Source organism: Natator depressus, chromosome 2 (genome assembly GCF_965152275.1).
Source record: "Natator depressus isolate rNatDep1 chromosome 2, rNatDep2.hap1, whole genome shotgun sequence".
NCBI lineage: Eukaryota > Metazoa > Chordata > Testudines > Cheloniidae > Natator > Natator depressus.
The window spans coordinates 94,722,171-94,739,773 of NC_134235.1; the positions used below are offsets into that span (position 1 = coordinate 94,722,171).

The window sequence follows — 17,603 nt, forward strand, 5'->3', positions numbered from 1 at the left end:
TAATAGGAACATATAACTAGTTATTTAATATCAAGGCTAGTTTATTTCTCAGAGCAAATCTTTTGAATGCATCTATACTGTTTCTGCCATTATGGACCTTGTAGACTTTAACATCACTGAAATCAGTAGACATGACTCTGCCTGTCTGCCAATGATGGAAACTTAATGGTGCTACATTGTTGAAAGCAAGAGGAGAATCAAGCCCATTATACTGTTTCTAGAAACAGGGCACCTGCAACAACCCATTAGAGGGGGTATTGATTAGTGTTGATTTACTCTGTAGGTAGTAAATAGGGCTTAGTAGATACTAGACTGGTAAAATACTCTTAAAGGAAACTTAGACGTTGGGTACATAAAAATTGCACTAGTGTAACTATGTCAATGTAGGGGTATAGGAACTGATTAAATTGGTTAAGGAATTTGAAGGGATCAATGCTTAGAGGAGGAAGGAATGAAGGAGAAGAGAAAAACAGATTATTTGTCTGCCTTTCCACATAAAGCTGCTGTCCAATTCTCTGTCCTATTTGTAAGCCCTAATTTCTGTCTTTTCTTTGGACACATCCAGTTATCCAGGCAGAAAATTTGGGCATATTTTGATATTAACTTCCCTGTGTGTGTGTGTGTGTGTGTGTGTGTGTAACTGTATTGCTCTTCCCCTGACATTATTAGGTCACTCTACCTTGTTTATTTGTTCTGAATGCAGTTCTATTCAGAAATCTAACGCAAGAATGTATTTTATTTTTTATTTTGTACAAGATGGGCATACTCAGCAATTACAGATGAAGGGAATAAGAACCACAGGAGATTTGCCAATAATAAGTTAACTGAAAATATTGACTGTTAAACCATTTTTTTTTCATTTTTTATAATGTAATTTAAAGGATGGATTGTATGGAACTGTATGACACTCAAAGCAAAATGGTTCTGGAAGATTGGAAGAGCTACATGAAAGATAGTTATGAATTCACTAGCACTGGAGTGACTATGTTAGTATTAGTATGTGTGTTAAGCCTCTGATCATGACAGTATGGACTGTTTCAGAAGCCTGAGTAGTCTTATTCTGAGATGTGTGTTTGTACCGTTAATTCACAGTGTTGTACCTTCTCTCCTGGTAAATTTGACTCCTGGGTCCTTGTAGTGAGGCAATGACTCATCAGTGCGGTGCCTCCTGTCAGCCGTCCTGGGAATTAGCTCTGCCACCCCAGAGCGCCCTCTGCAGGCCAGTGTCTCACCTGCCACTGGCCCCCGTGTCCCTCCCGGACCCCGGTGCCCCTCTACAGGAGGGTTCTGCCCCCTGCAGTACCCCACAGCTCTGGGTCTCCCCACCCCGGGGAACCCCCAACCCTCTATCCCCACCTCGCCTCAGTCTATGGCTATTGCCAGTCACCATCTAGCCCCCGTTCACAGGGGCGGACTGCAGTGTATAACCCATTCATTGTTGGCAAAGGTGGGTATGGGCCTGCTGCCTTTGACTAGCCCCTGGGCTGCAGCCTCTGGGGAGTTGCCAGGCAGGAGCTCCCCTGCTCCTCTTGCCTTTCCCCAGCCCTGCTCAGTTGCCTGCACTCTCAGCTCCCAAACTCTGAAGCTAGAGGGAGAGTCCTGACCCTGAGGCCTTATAACAGGGCCAGGTGTGGCCTGATTGGGGCGTGGCCCAGCTGTGGCTGCTTCCCCCAATCAGCCTAGCCTTTGCTCACAGCCCCAGCCCTCTCCCAGGGCTGGCTTTAACCCTTTCAGGGCTGGAGCGGGTGACCACCCCGCTACAGTCCTCCTTAAACATTATATTGTTATGAAGATTCATATATAAATGATTATATATAAATCAAAAATAATATACAGGTATAGCTTTTTTCCCCTCTCAAACTAGTTCCAAATTTTTCCTTTGGAGATACTCCTAATCTGGTACATAACAAGTTTCTCAAAAGTAACCATTTATCTATTGGTTAATAGCTTCTCCCAGTCTGTTTTATCATTGCAATAATATTGTGCAAAAATGAGTGTCTAAAAATATCCACTCTATCATTGACTAGCTTTTATATTAGGCCAGAAAGTTCTCTTTAAAATAAAAAGATAAGGGGAAGTCAGGACTGTGGTTAATGAGAGCATGCCAATTAATGAGATTAGCTTTATAGACTCATTAATGCTATTAATTGGCATTACTGTCACCAATTAAAGATCCATGTTTATATTTTAAGCATAGGCCTTAAATGAAAAACTGGTGATGTGTTTTAAAGTGCTCTTTCCTTGAGGGTGATATTTCCATAAAATATGAATTGCATTCTCTTTGGTATTAACCATCTGAAAGGATATCTAGTTCAGTTCATACTATAGTAATATGAATACTGGTGACACATCTTCCTGCTTAATGCTTAATATCAGAGGATGTTTTACTTATTAAATTACAGATCCTGAGAAAAAGATGCCCTGCTGTGCTTTTGGGTATAATAGTGGTTCTTGCCTTTTTTGTCTTAGGGGCATTTTTTAATCTTAAGGTTTCAATGAACTTGTGTAATATTTATCTGATCTGTGACTCAACTTGTCCATTACTTACCTCTGTGTGTCTTTAGAAAGTCACTTTTAGTTAAATCCCTGGGTGCATCTCTGGGAGAATGAGCCAGATTCAAAGCTGATTCCCTTGATTGGAATTGGGTAGCACTTGGCATGAATCAATAACGAATTTGGAATGTTGCTTTCAGACTAGAATTTTGTTTCTATGTGGGTGGGTAACAAATTTCCTATTGCATAGTAGGCTGCATTTTTAAGGCTTTTGTTGTTATTATTTATCACTTATACTACAGTAGTGCCTTACTGCCTAGTCAGGATCAGGGCTGCCTTGTGCTAGGCAACTGTAGAAAGAAAGAGTAATTGTCAGATCATTTACTGCTATGTTAATTTCCAGGTAAGACTTTATAAACTTTTATTAATTTTAAGTTCTCAAGTTTTTGACTGGAATCTTTAAGTTAAATGATCTTATAGGGAAATAAATTAGATGTCTGGGAGGAAAAGGGATTAGCTACAATAAATTTGACCAGTTTTGATTACAATCCCCAAGAAAGGAATTGCTAAAGTAGTTTCAAATAGAGACATCTGGAATCAAAATGACTACTACACAACGGTATATATTGGCACTCACTAACAAAACAACTGTAGCTCTTTCCCTGAACTACTGCCTCCAGAAGAAGGTACTTCTGATACTTACATCAGTCAATAAACACAAAAGTGGCATTTTGCATTAAGTATGATACTTAGGAAGGAAAATGACAAACGCATAGAATCGTAGCGTTTAAGGCCAGAAGAGACCACCAGATCATCTAGTCTGACATCCTATATATCACAGGCCACCAACACCACCCAATCACTTGCACACTAACTGCAACAACTGACATTAGACCAAAACATTACAAGCACAACCACGTGAACAGCTGTAGGAAAGTAGGGGCAGAAGCAGGACAAAAATGATCTAGTAAACCCCATTATTTAGGAATACCTATGATTTTTTCCCATGAATACTAGCAACCCATTTCTAGTATTGATGCTCTTCACAGAAGGTAAAGCATAACATACAAACTGTGATGATTCCGTAAAATATACATTCTAATGATGGCTCTTTTCTAGTTTTAAACACTGAAATGTACATGTCAAATGGGTTGGTGAATGATTTGCCACTTATGTTTGCTTTGTCTTTTAGCTCCAGACCAGTCTGAGTGAACCAATGACATTATCCAAGTCAATCTCACTTCCCCGTAGCGCATACTGGCATCACATCACCCGACAGAACAGCGTTGGAGAAATCTACAGTTTACAAGGCAAGTAGCTTTAAAAATGAAATGACATGTTCATTAGTTTCCCTCACATTGATCGGAATTCATGCTTATTATTTGCATTGGTTGTTTTCCCTTCATTTCAATTGATCAACTGTCACCAACTATAGAGGAACTCCTGAGATTTGCAATACAATTTTTTTTAGTTATTTTTTGATAAACTAATGGTGAAAATTACTTCCAGAATCACCATGCATCAGTCAATTTGGCAATGGAATTTGAATAAAACACTATACAATGTAACTTATCCGTACCTAAAGAGTGTCTGGCATCTGGATCCGTTTCATAGTGTGTTCTGCAGAGAGCTTTTCTTGCATCTCCTTTTCCTAATAAGATAGAGTATGAGGAGGCCCAAATGATATTCACCCAAGAGTTCTGAAGGAACTCAAATATTAGATTGCGGAACTATTAACTGTGGTATGTAACTGATTGCTTAAATTGACCTGTGTTCCAGATGACTGGAGGGAGGGCTAATGTAATGCCTATCTTTAAAAAAAGCTCCAGGGATGATCCTGACAATTGCAAGCTGGTGAGCCTAACTTCAGGACCAGGCAAACTGGTAGAAACTATAGTAAAGAAAAGTATTTTCACATACATAGAAGCACACGATATGTTGGGGAAGAGTCAGCATGGCTTTTGTAAAGGGAAATCATGCCTCACCAATGTATCAGAATTCTTTGAGGATGTCAACAAACATGTGGAGAAGGGTAATCCAATGGATATAGTATACTTGGACCTTCAGAAAGCCTTTGACAACGTCCCTCACCAAAGGCTCTTAAGCAAAGTAGGCAGTCATGGAACACGTAACTGGTTAAAAGATAGGAAACAAAGGGTAGGAATAAATGGTCAGTTTTTAGAATGGAGAGCGGTAAACAGCAGGATCTCCCCAGAGATCTGTACTGGAACCAGAGCTGTTCAACATATTCATAGATGATCTAGAAAAAGGGGCAAACTGTGAGGTGACAAAGTTTTCAGATAATACAAAATTACTCAATATAGTTAAGTCCAGGGCTGACTGAAAAGAGTTAAAAGGGATTTCACAAAACTGGGTGACTTTGCAACAAAGTCGCAGATGAAGTTCAATGTTGATAAATGCAAAGTAATGCACACTGGAAAACATAAGTCTGACTATACATACAAAATGATGGGGTCTAAATTAGCTGTTACCACTCAAGAAAGAGGTCTTGGAGTCATTGTGGATAGTTCTCTGAAAACATCTGCTCAGTGTGCACTGACAGTCAAAATGCTAACAGAATGTTAGGAACCATTGATAGATAATAAGACAGAAAATATTATAAAACCACTATGTAAACCCATGGTACACCCACATCTTGAACACTGTGTGCCGTTCTGGTCACCCCATTTAAGAAAAGTTATATTAGAACTGGAAAAAAGTACAGAGAAGGGCAATAAAAATGATTAGGGGCATAGAACAACTTTCATATGAGGAGAATTAAAAAGACAGGGTCTGTTCATCTTAGAAAAGAGATGATTGATGGGGGGATATGATAGAAGTCTGTAAAATCATGGTGTGGAGAAAGTGAATAAGGAAGTATTATTTACTTCTTTAGATAACACAAGAACCAATGGTCATCCAATGAAATTAAGAGGCAGCAGGTTTAGAATAATAGAAGATTAGGTTTGGAAGAGACCTCAGGAGGTCATCTAGTCTAACCCCTTGCTCAAAGCAGGACCAACCCCAACTAAATCATCCCAGCCAGGGCTTTGTCAAGCCAGACCTTAAAAACCTCAAAGGATGGAGATTCCATCACCTCCCTAAGTAACCCATTCCAGTGCTTCACAACCCTTCTAGTGAAATAGTTTTTCCTACTATCCAACCTAGACCTCTCCCACTGCAACTTGAGAGCATTGTTTAAAATAAACATAAAGAAGTACTTCTTCCCACAATGCAGTCAACCTGTGGAACTTGTTGCCAGGGGAATGTTGTGAATGCCAAAAGCATAACTGGGTTCAAAAAAATAATTAGATGAGTTCATGGAGGATAGGTACATCCATGGCTACTAGCCAAGATAGTCAGGGATGCAACCCCATACTCTGGCTATCCCTAAACCTCTGACTGCCAGAAGCTGGGAGTGGATGACAGGGGATGGATCACCACATAATTTCCCTCTTCTGTTCATTCCCTTTGAAGCCTCTGCATGGGCTACTGTCAGAAGACAAGATACTGAGCTAGATGAACCATTGATCAGACCCAGTATGTCCATTCTTATGTTCCTATGTATTCTGGAAGCTAGTTTCAGGGTGTCTGATTAAATCTGCATAAAACTGATGTATGAGTTTCAAGTCTAAAATTAAAACCCTTAGAACAAGGGTGGGCAAACTTTTTGGCCTGAGGGCTACATCGGGGTGCAAAACTGTATGGAGGGCCGGGTAGGGAAGGCTGTGCCTCCCCAAACAGCCTGGCCCCTGCCCCCTATTTGCCCCCTCCCACTTCCCGCCCCCTGACTGCCCCCCTCAGGACCCCCGACCCATCCAACTCCATCCTGCTCCTTGTCCCCTGACTGCCCCCTCCCAGGACCCCTGCCCCTAACTGCCCCCCAGGACCCCACCCCCATCTAACCCCCCCGCCCCGCTCCCCATCCCCTGACTGCCCTACCCAGAACCTCTGCTCTATCCAACCGCCTCCTGTTCCCCATCTCCTGAGCGCCCCGAACCTCCACCCCATCCAACCGCCCCTTGCTCCTTGTCCCCTGACCACCGCCTCCCGGGACTCCCTCCCCTAACTGCCCCCCAAGACCCCCCCCCTCAACCCCCCCCGCTCCCTGTCCCCTGACTGCCCCCCCCAAACCTCTGCCCCATCCAACCCCCCCCATTCCCCATCCCCTGACCACCACCCCCAGAACCTCCGCCCCATCCAACTGCTCCCTGTCCCCTGACTGCCTCCTGGGACTCCCTACCCCTTATCCAACCCCCTGGCCCCAGCCCCTTACCATGCTGGTCAGAGCAGCATGTCTGGCCGCCGTGCCACCTGGCCAGAGCCAGACATGCTGCCGCGCTGCCCTGCATGAGCGTACAGCCCCACCGAGTGAATGGCGGCTTGGTTGCGGGGGCTGGGGAACAGCGGGGAGGGGCCGGGGACTAGCCTCCTGGGCCAGGAGCTCAGGGGCTGGGTAGGATGGTCCTATGGGCTGGATGTGGCCCGCGAGCCATAGTTTGCCCACCTCTGCCTTAGAATATCAGTGATTTTTGGTGAATATGCTTATAACTAGAGACAAACGTTCTGCCCTTGGCTTGACTAAATAGGGGCCTGATTCTGAGACACGATGAGGAAGGCAGTGTATTTTAGTGGTTAGGACCTGTACTGGGACTGCAGGGACCTGAGTTCTATTGCAGCTGTGCCAATGACCTGCTGTGTGAGACCTGGAGCAAGTCTATGTATCTCTTTGTGCTTCTGGTTCTTCTCATGCCTTTTGTCTTGTGTATTTAGATAGATCCTCCTCAAAGAGGTTACAGTCTCTTATTATGTGTTTGAACAACATCTAGAACAGTTGAGCCTTGATTTTGTTTGAGACTTCCAAGTGCTACAATAACAAAAATTATTAATAATGGTGAATAATGCCAACGATGAGTAACTTCCCTTTAAGTTAAGTGGAGAGGCAGGTGATTTGCCCTTCAATGGTACAGGCTCTTTATGTATTTTAAAATTTAACACATAAATAAGAATAATGTTTTCATTCAAACTGAAAAATAAAACAAAAATCTACATGCTATCTCTTTGTGTAATTTGACCAGGGTTTAACAGTTTTACCTGGCTTATCTCTTAATGAGATATGTGCATGTGCACTATCAATTTACAGCCAGAGGTAGAGGTTAGATATTGCAGGGTGGCTGAAATATCTTGCCTGAGAAAATATTTTACACTTTTTCATGAAAACTGGTGCAGTGCAGTGCCTTGATGAAAGACCTGGGCTGTTTTGTTTTGTTTTTTAAATCATCATATAAATTAAACCCAGCAGGTGGGAAGCTCCTGCAAAGATTGCAGAAGAGAAAACATCTGTACACTAAAGCGTGTGTTTGTAAGTCCTGAATTCAACCCATAATGTAAGCATTATTAACAGGATAAAACATTTTTTTCTTTTCTTGCCTTATCAAAGAAGGGCAAATAAAGCAGAATAACTTTCTAATCAGGCAGTTGATGCAACTTCTGAGTTTTGTATTAGAGACTCATTCCTGGTTTAGAAAATATCCCAGGACTTCATGGCTAAAAGTTTATAGACAACAAAGATGTCATAGATGTCCTACAAACACATGCAAATATAGAGGTTACTACATAGATGTAGCAAAGGTGGGTGTTTTATATTTACAGCATTCTTCACATGACAGGGTAATTCTGTCCTGAAATCCTGATCCTGAAAAACAAAATCCTGAAAAACAAAACAAAATTAATTGTGACTGATAACAGAATGGTGTTTAACAACCAGTCTTTCTGAGTGTTTTTTGTCTGTTTACCTGGCCATCTGGACATTCACATCATTGTGCTAACCAAAAGGTATTGTGGAGTTGATTGTGAAAAAGATCTTAATAATGTATTGCTTGGATGACCTTCACCATATTGTAGATATTTCATTATATTCGTATAGTAATAAATATAAATAAAATGTATACGCATTCAGATATTACAGCTCTTCTCGTTATGTTCAGTTATGTTTTGGGGGGAAATCTTTTACAATATTAGCTATTTTTGACAGGACAATGTTATGGTGTTTGTCTTGTGAGACAAATATATGAGACATTGGCAGTGAGACAATTTTATGAAACATTGTGCCATATCTTGTGTCTCTGAAACAGCAGCTTTGCTAGTATAGGATTAGTGTAACAAAAATGTAGGAAATAAGGCTAGGTATATGGAATATAATAATAATAATAATAATATTCATAACTGGTTTCACAGGAGAAAATATTTTAAAATATGGTATACCAGTATATGTATCTTTAAAACTGCAGAAATTCTACTTTATGAAAAATTGTAGATTTATGTATTCCACTAAAACATGATAGACATATTTTAGAACTTGCCTATCTGTAGTAAGATGAATAGACGAGGGTTAGTATGTAACACTGACCACTTTGTTTGGAACAAAAACCATTTTAAAAATGTTGAAATTTGCCACAAAATAGAAATTTGACTCTCTAATTTCCATTCCCTTTGCACCAGCTCAGATGGAAACTTTCTTTTCTTCATAATTTTGTTTCAAAGAATTCTTGAAGCCAGACCAGCCTGTAAAATATAAATGCAAAGGTCCTCAATCTAGCTAATGTGTAAGAACTCTTTAAGAATATTAGCCTTAGGGTCAACTTACACTCAGGAGGAGCAGGTCTGTATTATGATGCACAGATATAAATAAAAGACCCCAATCTATACCTATTGCCTTTCAAATTATAGTGGCGGTTTCTAAAGTTAGCATGTTAATAATCCAGATCAGACCTTCCATTAAAATCTAGACATAAAAATTCATGTTTACAACATTTTAACATAACACAATTAAAGCAAACAGCAAAGAAAGAAAAAAAACCACTTAACTCTTTCTCACCATATGCTGATTTGGAATATGTACAGTAGTGAGACTCAGATTCACTTATACTTTTTCACAAATAGGGAGTGCTATTCATTTCTATAGAAAATGTAAGGCACAAAAAAAGCAAGAGCTGATAGCACAGCAGAACGTCAGGTTTTGACCGCTTTACTCATGGAAGTAAATATGCTCAACTTGCAGCCTTTGTAGTTGGGATGGGGAGAATGCTGATCTACCAGTTGGCTATTGCTACTACCTAATATTAAGGTGGAAACTAGAAGTGTGCCCAGTTGTGAATTCACGTAACCCATTGAGGTTCAGATATTATCCCTGAAATCTCTTCTGCTTGCTTCGTCCAAGCAACCAACATCACATCAATCTTATCTGGTTTGGAATCTCAGCCATTTAGCCCTAATCCATGTACCAAGTTCACCCGTACACCAAGTAATGCAATTGATTGTTTGGGCAGGTACTGATGAGGTGGAGACAGAAAGCTGTGTGTCAACAACATACTGATGACAGTGTATAGCCCATGCCTTCTCACTAACCCCAATGGCTACTTTTAATCAGAGGGATGATAAAATGGAACTGTGGGTTGAGAAAATGCTACTTCGGTGGCTAAGTTGATATTTGGTGCCTAGATACTGTGATGTTTGATGCTTTAAAAATGTGAATATAATAAATAGATAGGCTTACTGCAGGGTGCTCTTTGTTTGTCTTGTTCATTGCATTCAGTTTCTTTATCATTGGTCTACAAGGTAAATTACTCAAAAGAAATTATTTAAAAATACATGCAGATAGGATTCAGCTCTGTAAATGGGAATGGTTTGGAATTTATTCATTTTTTAATTTGTACTAATTATCATCACTTCTATCAAATCCCCTGTTATGGCTGGCGAAATGGATAAACAAGAAATCTTGAGGTGGTGTCAGCAAAGGTTATGTTCTACTGCGTGTAGTCATCCTATTCATATGCATGTATCATTTTTATATCTGAAGTTATGAGCATTGGCTCTACGCTTGTATTTAAAGTGTTTGCTGTAGGAAGCATATAAGGTACATTTGGTCAACATAGTGTGAAAGGGTTATTCAAGTAATTGGGAGTACTCAGCTAACAATGGACCTTGAGAGACACCAATCCACATCTGAGCTTTCCTGGGAACATTCAAACTAACATGTAAACAATGGCATCCGCCTGAAAAAAGCTGAATCATTCATAGACCTGTGACTTGCCCAGGTGACCACAAAACTCCATCTTGTGGAGGGGATTTTACACAGGAGAGGAGAGAGGTTTCCACCCACAAGAGAAAAACTATACAAGCCCCTGGAAACCCCTCCATTTTGTCTTAAGCTGGCTCAAAAGATAGCCTCTCCACCAAAGGGATGTCTGAAAGGGATTGCTGGACCCAAACGAGGAGGAAGTCTAGTCTGTAAAATAAGCTTATTGGAACATCTCTGAGGGTGAGATTTACCCGCATTTAGTTTCCTATTGTATTAGGCTTAGACTTGCATGTTTTATTTTATTTTGCTTGGTAACTTACTTTTTTCTGTCTGTTATTACTTGGAACCACTTAAATCCTACTTTTTTATATTAAATAAAATCACTTTTACTTATTAATTAACCCAGAGCAAGTATTAATACCTGGGGAAGCAAACAGCTGTGCATATCTCTCTATCAGTGTTATAGAGGGTGAACAGTTTATGAGTTTACCCTGTATAAGCTTTATACAGAGTAAAATGGATTTATTTGGGGTTTTGATCCCATTGGGAACTGGGTATCTGGGTGTTGGAGACAGGAGCACTTCTTAAGCTGTTTTTAGTTAAACCTGCAGCTTTTTGGGGATGTGGTTGAGACTTGGGTCTGTGTGTGTAGCAGGCTAGCATGTCTGGCACAACCTGGCAGGGCACTGAAGTCCCAAGCTGCCAGGGAAAATGGGCTTAGAGGTAGTCTCAGCACATCAGGTGGTAGCCCCAAGGGGGTTTCTATGACCTAATCCCTCACAGTTTTCCTGATCGTGAACTCAAGAGACAGAGAATTCGCATGGCTCCTGCACGCCAGAGAGAGACAGGAGACTGAATCCCCAGGAGGCCTTCATGACTTGTAAGACACAGATATCCCTTTGGGAATATAAGGAATAGAGTGAGACTCCAGCTTTATCTTTAGCTGTAGGAGAAAAAGAAACCAAGTGATTTGGTCTCTCAGATGGGACCTAGCCAGACTGGACAGTAAAAAACTGGCAAGGAGAATGTGGGGGGAGAGAAACAGTCTTGAACAAAGACGGTGTCTTGCTAGATTTAAACTTCTAGTTGCGTGTTTTCATGATCATTTGCTCGTAACCATGTCTACCATATCTCTTTTACTTGGTATAATTTAATCCTTGCTCTTTGGTTAATAAACTTTCATTATAAATCATCAGTGCTGTGTAAATTCAGTAAAGTGTGCGCTTCTAGAAAGCTAACAAGTTGGAATGTTTTACTGTCTCTGTAAAGACAATGAACCTCACACTTACTCTCTGAGGGTCCAGAGAGAGAGGGACTAGTCCTTGCATTAGGATGGTTGTGGGGTGAATTTGAGACTTGTGGGCTGCTGGCAGGCTGTTGGGGATAGAGCTCTGGACCACGAATGTACAGTCATAAGACTCCAGGGTTACAAGACAAATGCTCTTGAACCCCTTATTGCCTGGGCTGAACCCCAGACCATCACAGTTTGCTAACACGAATGTTAGCCAGGATTTCTCAGCAGATATTCTACTATTAGCAGTAGCACAAGGTGTGGCCATTGATGCTAACAGGTTTAAAGGCTGTTGTTATTGTATTGCAGCCCTTCTCTATGTGGGTTTCTCTATAAAAAACAGCTGATTTTTTATCCTGAGTTTTCTTAATCCAGGCTGCGGTGTGATCAATAATAGTCTGGTAAAGAACAAGTCTCATATGTTGGCATTTATTTTCTGTAGGGAGAGAAACTAAGTAATTTTAAGCAACATAAGTTAATAGCCAACAGAAGTCTTGTAGGAATTAATTTATCGTTTGCTCACTTCATTTGGTTTGCTAACTGCTGGGCACAAAAATGTTTTCTCCCACCTTCAGGTGTTACACTAATTAATGGTAAGCCTGGGGGTTTTCTCCATCTGTTTTGTACTAATATATTAAATATTAGTTTTAGAGGTGACAACTGGACATCTCAACAGTAGAGTACATGTTAGCTCCAATTCAGATTGCGAGTGACCTGAACAAGAATTCAAATCTACTTCTGAGGGAGTTGGAGATTTTATCAACAGAAGCCATATTTTCCAAGACTGTATATTTTCTCTGGTTCTGAGTATTGTGCATTTTCACCGAATCATAGAATATCAGGGTTGGAAGGGACCTCAGGAGGTCATCCAGTCCAACCCCCTGCTCAAAGCAGGACCAATCCCCAACTAAATCATCCCATCCAGGGCTTTGTCAAGCCTGACCTTAAAAATATCTAAGGAAGGAGATTCCACCGCCTCCCTAGGTAACGCATTCCAGTGTTTCACCACCCTCCTCGTGAAAAAGTTTTTCCTAATGTCCCACCTAAATCTCCCCCACTGCAACTTGAGACCATTACTCCTTGTTCTGTCATCTTCTACCACTGAGAACAGTCCAGAGCCATCCTCTTTGGAACCCCCTTTCAGGTAGTTGAAAGCAGCTATCAAATCCCCCCTCATTCTTCTCTTCCGCAGACTAAACAATCCCAGTTCCCTCAGCCTCTCCTCATAAGTCATGTGTTCCAGTCCCCTAATCATTTTTGTTGCCCTCCTCTGGACTCTTTCCAATTTTTCCATATCCTTCCTGTAGTGTGGGGCCCAAAACTGGACACAGTACTCCAGATGAGGCCTCACCAATGTCGAATAGAGGGGAATGATCACGTCCCTCGATCTGCTGGCAATGCCCCTACTTAAACATCCCAAAATACCATTGGCCTTCTTGGCAACAAGGGCACACTGTTGACTCATATCCAGCTTCTCGTCCACTGTAACCCCAGGTCTTTTTCTGCAGGACTGCTGCCGAGCCATTTGGTCCCTAGTCTGTAGCGGTGCATGGGATTCTTCCGTCCTAAGTGCAGGACTCTGTACTTGTCCTTGTTGAACCTCATCAGATTTCTTTTGGCCCAATCCTCCAATTTGCCTAGGTCCCTCTGTATCCTATCCCTACCCTCCAGCGTATCTACCTCTCCTCCCAGTTTAGTGTCATCTGCAAACTTGCTGAGGGTGCAATCCACACCATCCTCCAGATCATTTATGAAGATATTGAACAAAACCAGCCCCAGGACCAACCCTTGGAGCACTCCACTTGATACTGGCTGCCAACTCGACATGGAGCCATTTATCACTACCCGTTGAGCCCAACAATCTAGCCAACTTTCTATCCTCCTTATTGTCCATTCATCCAGCCCATACTTCTTTAACTTGCTGGCGAGAAATGTGTTTTCCAGCCACACAGTGCATTTGATCCAGTTCCCTCAAAAGCAAAGAGCAAGTTAATTGGTTAATACCTGGATGAAAATAAGTAAAATGCTTCATATAGGTTGTCAGGCTTCCTTCCTCATTCTGAACTTCAGGGTACAGATGTGGGGACCCGCATGACAGACCCCCTAAGCTTATTTTTACCGGCTTAGGTTAAAAACTTTCCCAAGGCACAAATTTTGCCTTCTCCTTGAACAGTATGCTGCCACCACCAAGTGATTTAGACAAAGAACAGGGAAAGGACCACTTGGAGTTCCTATTTCCCCAAAATATCCCCCCCCAAGACCTTACACCCCTTTCCTGGGGAGGCTTGAGAATAAACAAGATGAGCACAAACCAGCCTTGGATTTTTAAGACCCAAAAAAACCCAGTCAGATTCTTAAAAAACAGAACTTTATTAGAAGAACAAAAAAAGATGAGAACCACTCTGTAAGATCAGAATGGAAGATAATCTTACAGGTAGTCAGATTTAAAACATAGAGAATCCCTCTTGGCAAAATCTTAAGTTACAAAAAGACACAAAAACAGGAATACACATTTCTTGCTAGCTGCAACTCCAGGTGTGATTTGGCCTTCCTGATTTCACTCCTGCATGCCCGAGCAATATTTTTATACTCATCCCTGGTCATTTGTCCAATCTTCCACTTCTTGTAAGCTTCTTTTTTTATTGAAGATCAGCAAGGATTTCACTGTTAAGCCAAGCTGGTCGCCTGCCATATTTACTATTCTTTCTACACATCAGGATGGTTTGTCCCTGTAACCTCAATAAGGATTCTTTAAAATACAGCCAGCTCTCCTGGACTCCTTTCCCCCTCATTTTATTCTCCCAGGGGATCCTGCACATCAGTTCCCTGAGGGAGTCAAAGTCTGCTTTTCTGAAGTCCAGGGTCCGTATTCTGCTGCTTTCCTTTCTTCCTTGTGTCAGGATCCTGAACTTGACCATCTCATGGTCACTGCCTCCCAGGTTCCCATCCACTTTTGCTTCCCCTACTAATTCTTCCCGGTTTGTGAGCAGCAGGTCAAGAAGAGCTCTGCCCCTAGTTGGTTCCTCCAGTACTTGCACCAGGAAATTGTCCCCTACATTTTCCAAAAACTTCCTGGATTGTCTGTGCACCGCTGTATTGTTCTCCCAGCAGATATCAGGGTGATTGAAGTCTCCCATGAGAACCAGGGCATGCGATCTAGTAACTTTTGCGAGTTGCCGGAAGAAAGCCTTGTCCACCTCATCCCCCTGGTCCAGTGGTCTATAGTAGACTCCCACCACGACATCACCCTTGTTGCTCACACTTCTAAACTTAATCCAGAGACTCTCAGGTTTTTCTGCAGTTTCATACTTGAGCTCTGAGCAGTCATACTGCTCTCTTACATACAGTGCAACTCCCCCACCTTTTCTGCCCTGCCTGTCCTTCCTGAACAGCTTATATCCATCCATGACAGTACTCCAGTCATGTGAGTTATTCCACCAAGTCTCTGTTATTCCAATCACATCATAATTCCTTGACTTTGCCAAGACTTCCAGTTCTCCCTGCTTGTTTCCCAGGCTTCGTGTATTTGTGTATAGGCACTTGAGATAACCCGCTGCTCGCTCCTCTTTCTCGGTATGAGGCAGGAGCCCTCCCCTCTCACGCGCTCCTGCTTGTGCTTCCTCCCGGTATCCCACTTCCCCACTTACCTCAGAGCTTTGGTCTCCTTCCCCCAGTGAACCTAGTTTAAAGCCCTCCTCACTAGGTTAGCCAGCCTGCTTGCGAAGATGCTCTTCCCTCTCTTCGTTAGGTGGAGCCTGTCTCTGCCTAGCACTCCTCCTTCTTGGAACACCATCCCATGGTCAAAGAATCCAAAGCCTTCTCTCCAACACCACCTGCGTAGCCATTCGTTGACTTCCACGATTCGACGGTCTCTACCCAGGCCTTTTCCTTCTACGGGGAGGATGGACGAGAACACCACTTGCTCCTCAAACTTCTTTATCCTTCTTCCCAGCGCCACGTAGTCTGCAGTGATCTGCTCAAGGTCATTCTTGGCAGTATCATTAGTGCCCACATGGAGAAGCAGGAAGGGGTAGCGATCTGAGGGCTTGATGAAGTCAATTTTCTCTCTCTCTTTCTTTTTTTTTTTTTGTAATGAAATGGATTTTGCAAATTTGGTATTCAATTGATTTGGCTATTTTAAGGCCAAAATAAAATTTTGATACAGAAACTTTTTATTTCTTCTCTCCACTCTGTTTTGCTATCACTGAAAACCCTTAGGAAATGAACTATAGAAAGTCTAATTAAAGGCTGGCCTTAATCCAAGAAAACCCAAATTAAGGCTCACATACCAACTTCAGGTTCCCTGTTATGACTAGATCTAAGGTTCTGGTTGTTATTCAGGACTTGTTAGTGCAACCGTCACTCATGTTAACGAACACGTACTCACACAAATAGTCCCATTGACTTCAGGGAGACTGCTTGCATAAGTAAATGCTCACAGCATGAGCATTACGCAGGAAGACCCTGCATGTTTTCATTTTGAGAAGAAAAGCAACTTCTTTTTTATAGTTACATAAATAAAAGGAGGCAACAATGAAAATTTTGATTCAGCTTTATTATAAATGCCCAAAAGAGTATTTCTGCTTCAGACTTATTTTAAAACCAAAATGAAAGTCATCTAAACTTCAGAGTAACAGCCGTGTTAGTCTGTATTTGCAAAAAGAAAAGGAGTACTTGTGGCAACTTAGAGACTAACCAATTTATTTGAGCATTAGCTTTCGTGAGCTCACGAAAGCTTATGCTCAAATAAATTGGTTAGTCTCTAAGGTGCCACAAGTACTCCTTTTCTTTCATCTAAACTTGTTTACCAAGGGCTAGATTCTCCTACCTTTGAATTCAGTGGGACTCCTTACTGAGTAAGATGCTACCCAGTATAATAAGTTTGCCCGAATCTAAGCCTAGTAACTGCTTACCTGATGAGCACTGTCAAAATAAAATGAAAACAGCAGGGATAAAATCCTGGACCCGTTCAAAGTCAATGTGATTTTTTCCATTGAAACCAATGGTTAAGTTACAGGAGGGTCGCCTGTATACATTGGGGTTGCGTTCTTGAAAAGGGCAATGGATACCAAAACAGCGTATACCGGGGAATTTTTCCCCATAAGAAATAATGGAATAAGGCGGGGGATCACCACATTTGCCTATGACAATACTCTTTTCGCCTAAACAGTGTACCTAAACAGTATACCTTTTTACAATGACAGGTTATACAGTATACATTTTACACATAAACATTGAATAAAATAATGTAGAACCCTACTACCACCGTTCAAACACATAGAACATTGTAATATAGTAAATACAGTACAGTAATACAGTATAAAAGTGTCAATTACACTAAACTTAGGTAGGGTTGGCGGCTGGATTTTCTTGGGCTATCTTTTCAGTTCCAGAAGAGTTAAAAAAGCATTTTATCGATGTCTGCTCTCCTGCATAAATCTTTGAACAATAGATCTCCCTGTAGCAAGTCGCTGCCTCATTGAGAGCCCTGGAGACTTTGGCAGACCATTCATGAAAAAGTGGCAGACCATTCACGACTCTGTATGTTTTCCGTCATCTCATCCAGCAGCCCCAAAAAATGGAAGAGATTCTTTGTCATCAGACTCCTAGCTTCCTGCCTTACATCATCGTCATCATCATCCTTGCTTTCTTCGGATATACATTATTGATCCAGATCAATCAGTTCCTCATTTGTCAGTTGCTCAGCGTGAGATTCCAGCAACTCCTGTACATCATCCT

General features: G+C 41.6%; 1 protein-coding gene across 2 annotated transcripts in view; it reads left to right on the plus strand.

Moving 5' to 3' along the window:
* DOK6 (docking protein 6) overlaps positions 1–17,603 on the plus strand; it is a 423,151-nt gene that overhangs the window by 333,525 nt on the left and 72,023 nt on the right. For both annotated transcript variants that reach the window (XM_074944708.1, XM_074944709.1), the window contains exon 7: positions 3,686–3,803. In XM_074944708.1, coding sequence (XP_074800809.1) covers positions 3,686–3,803 — 118 coding nt within the window. The remainder of the gene's footprint in view (positions 1–3,685; positions 3,804–17,603) is intronic.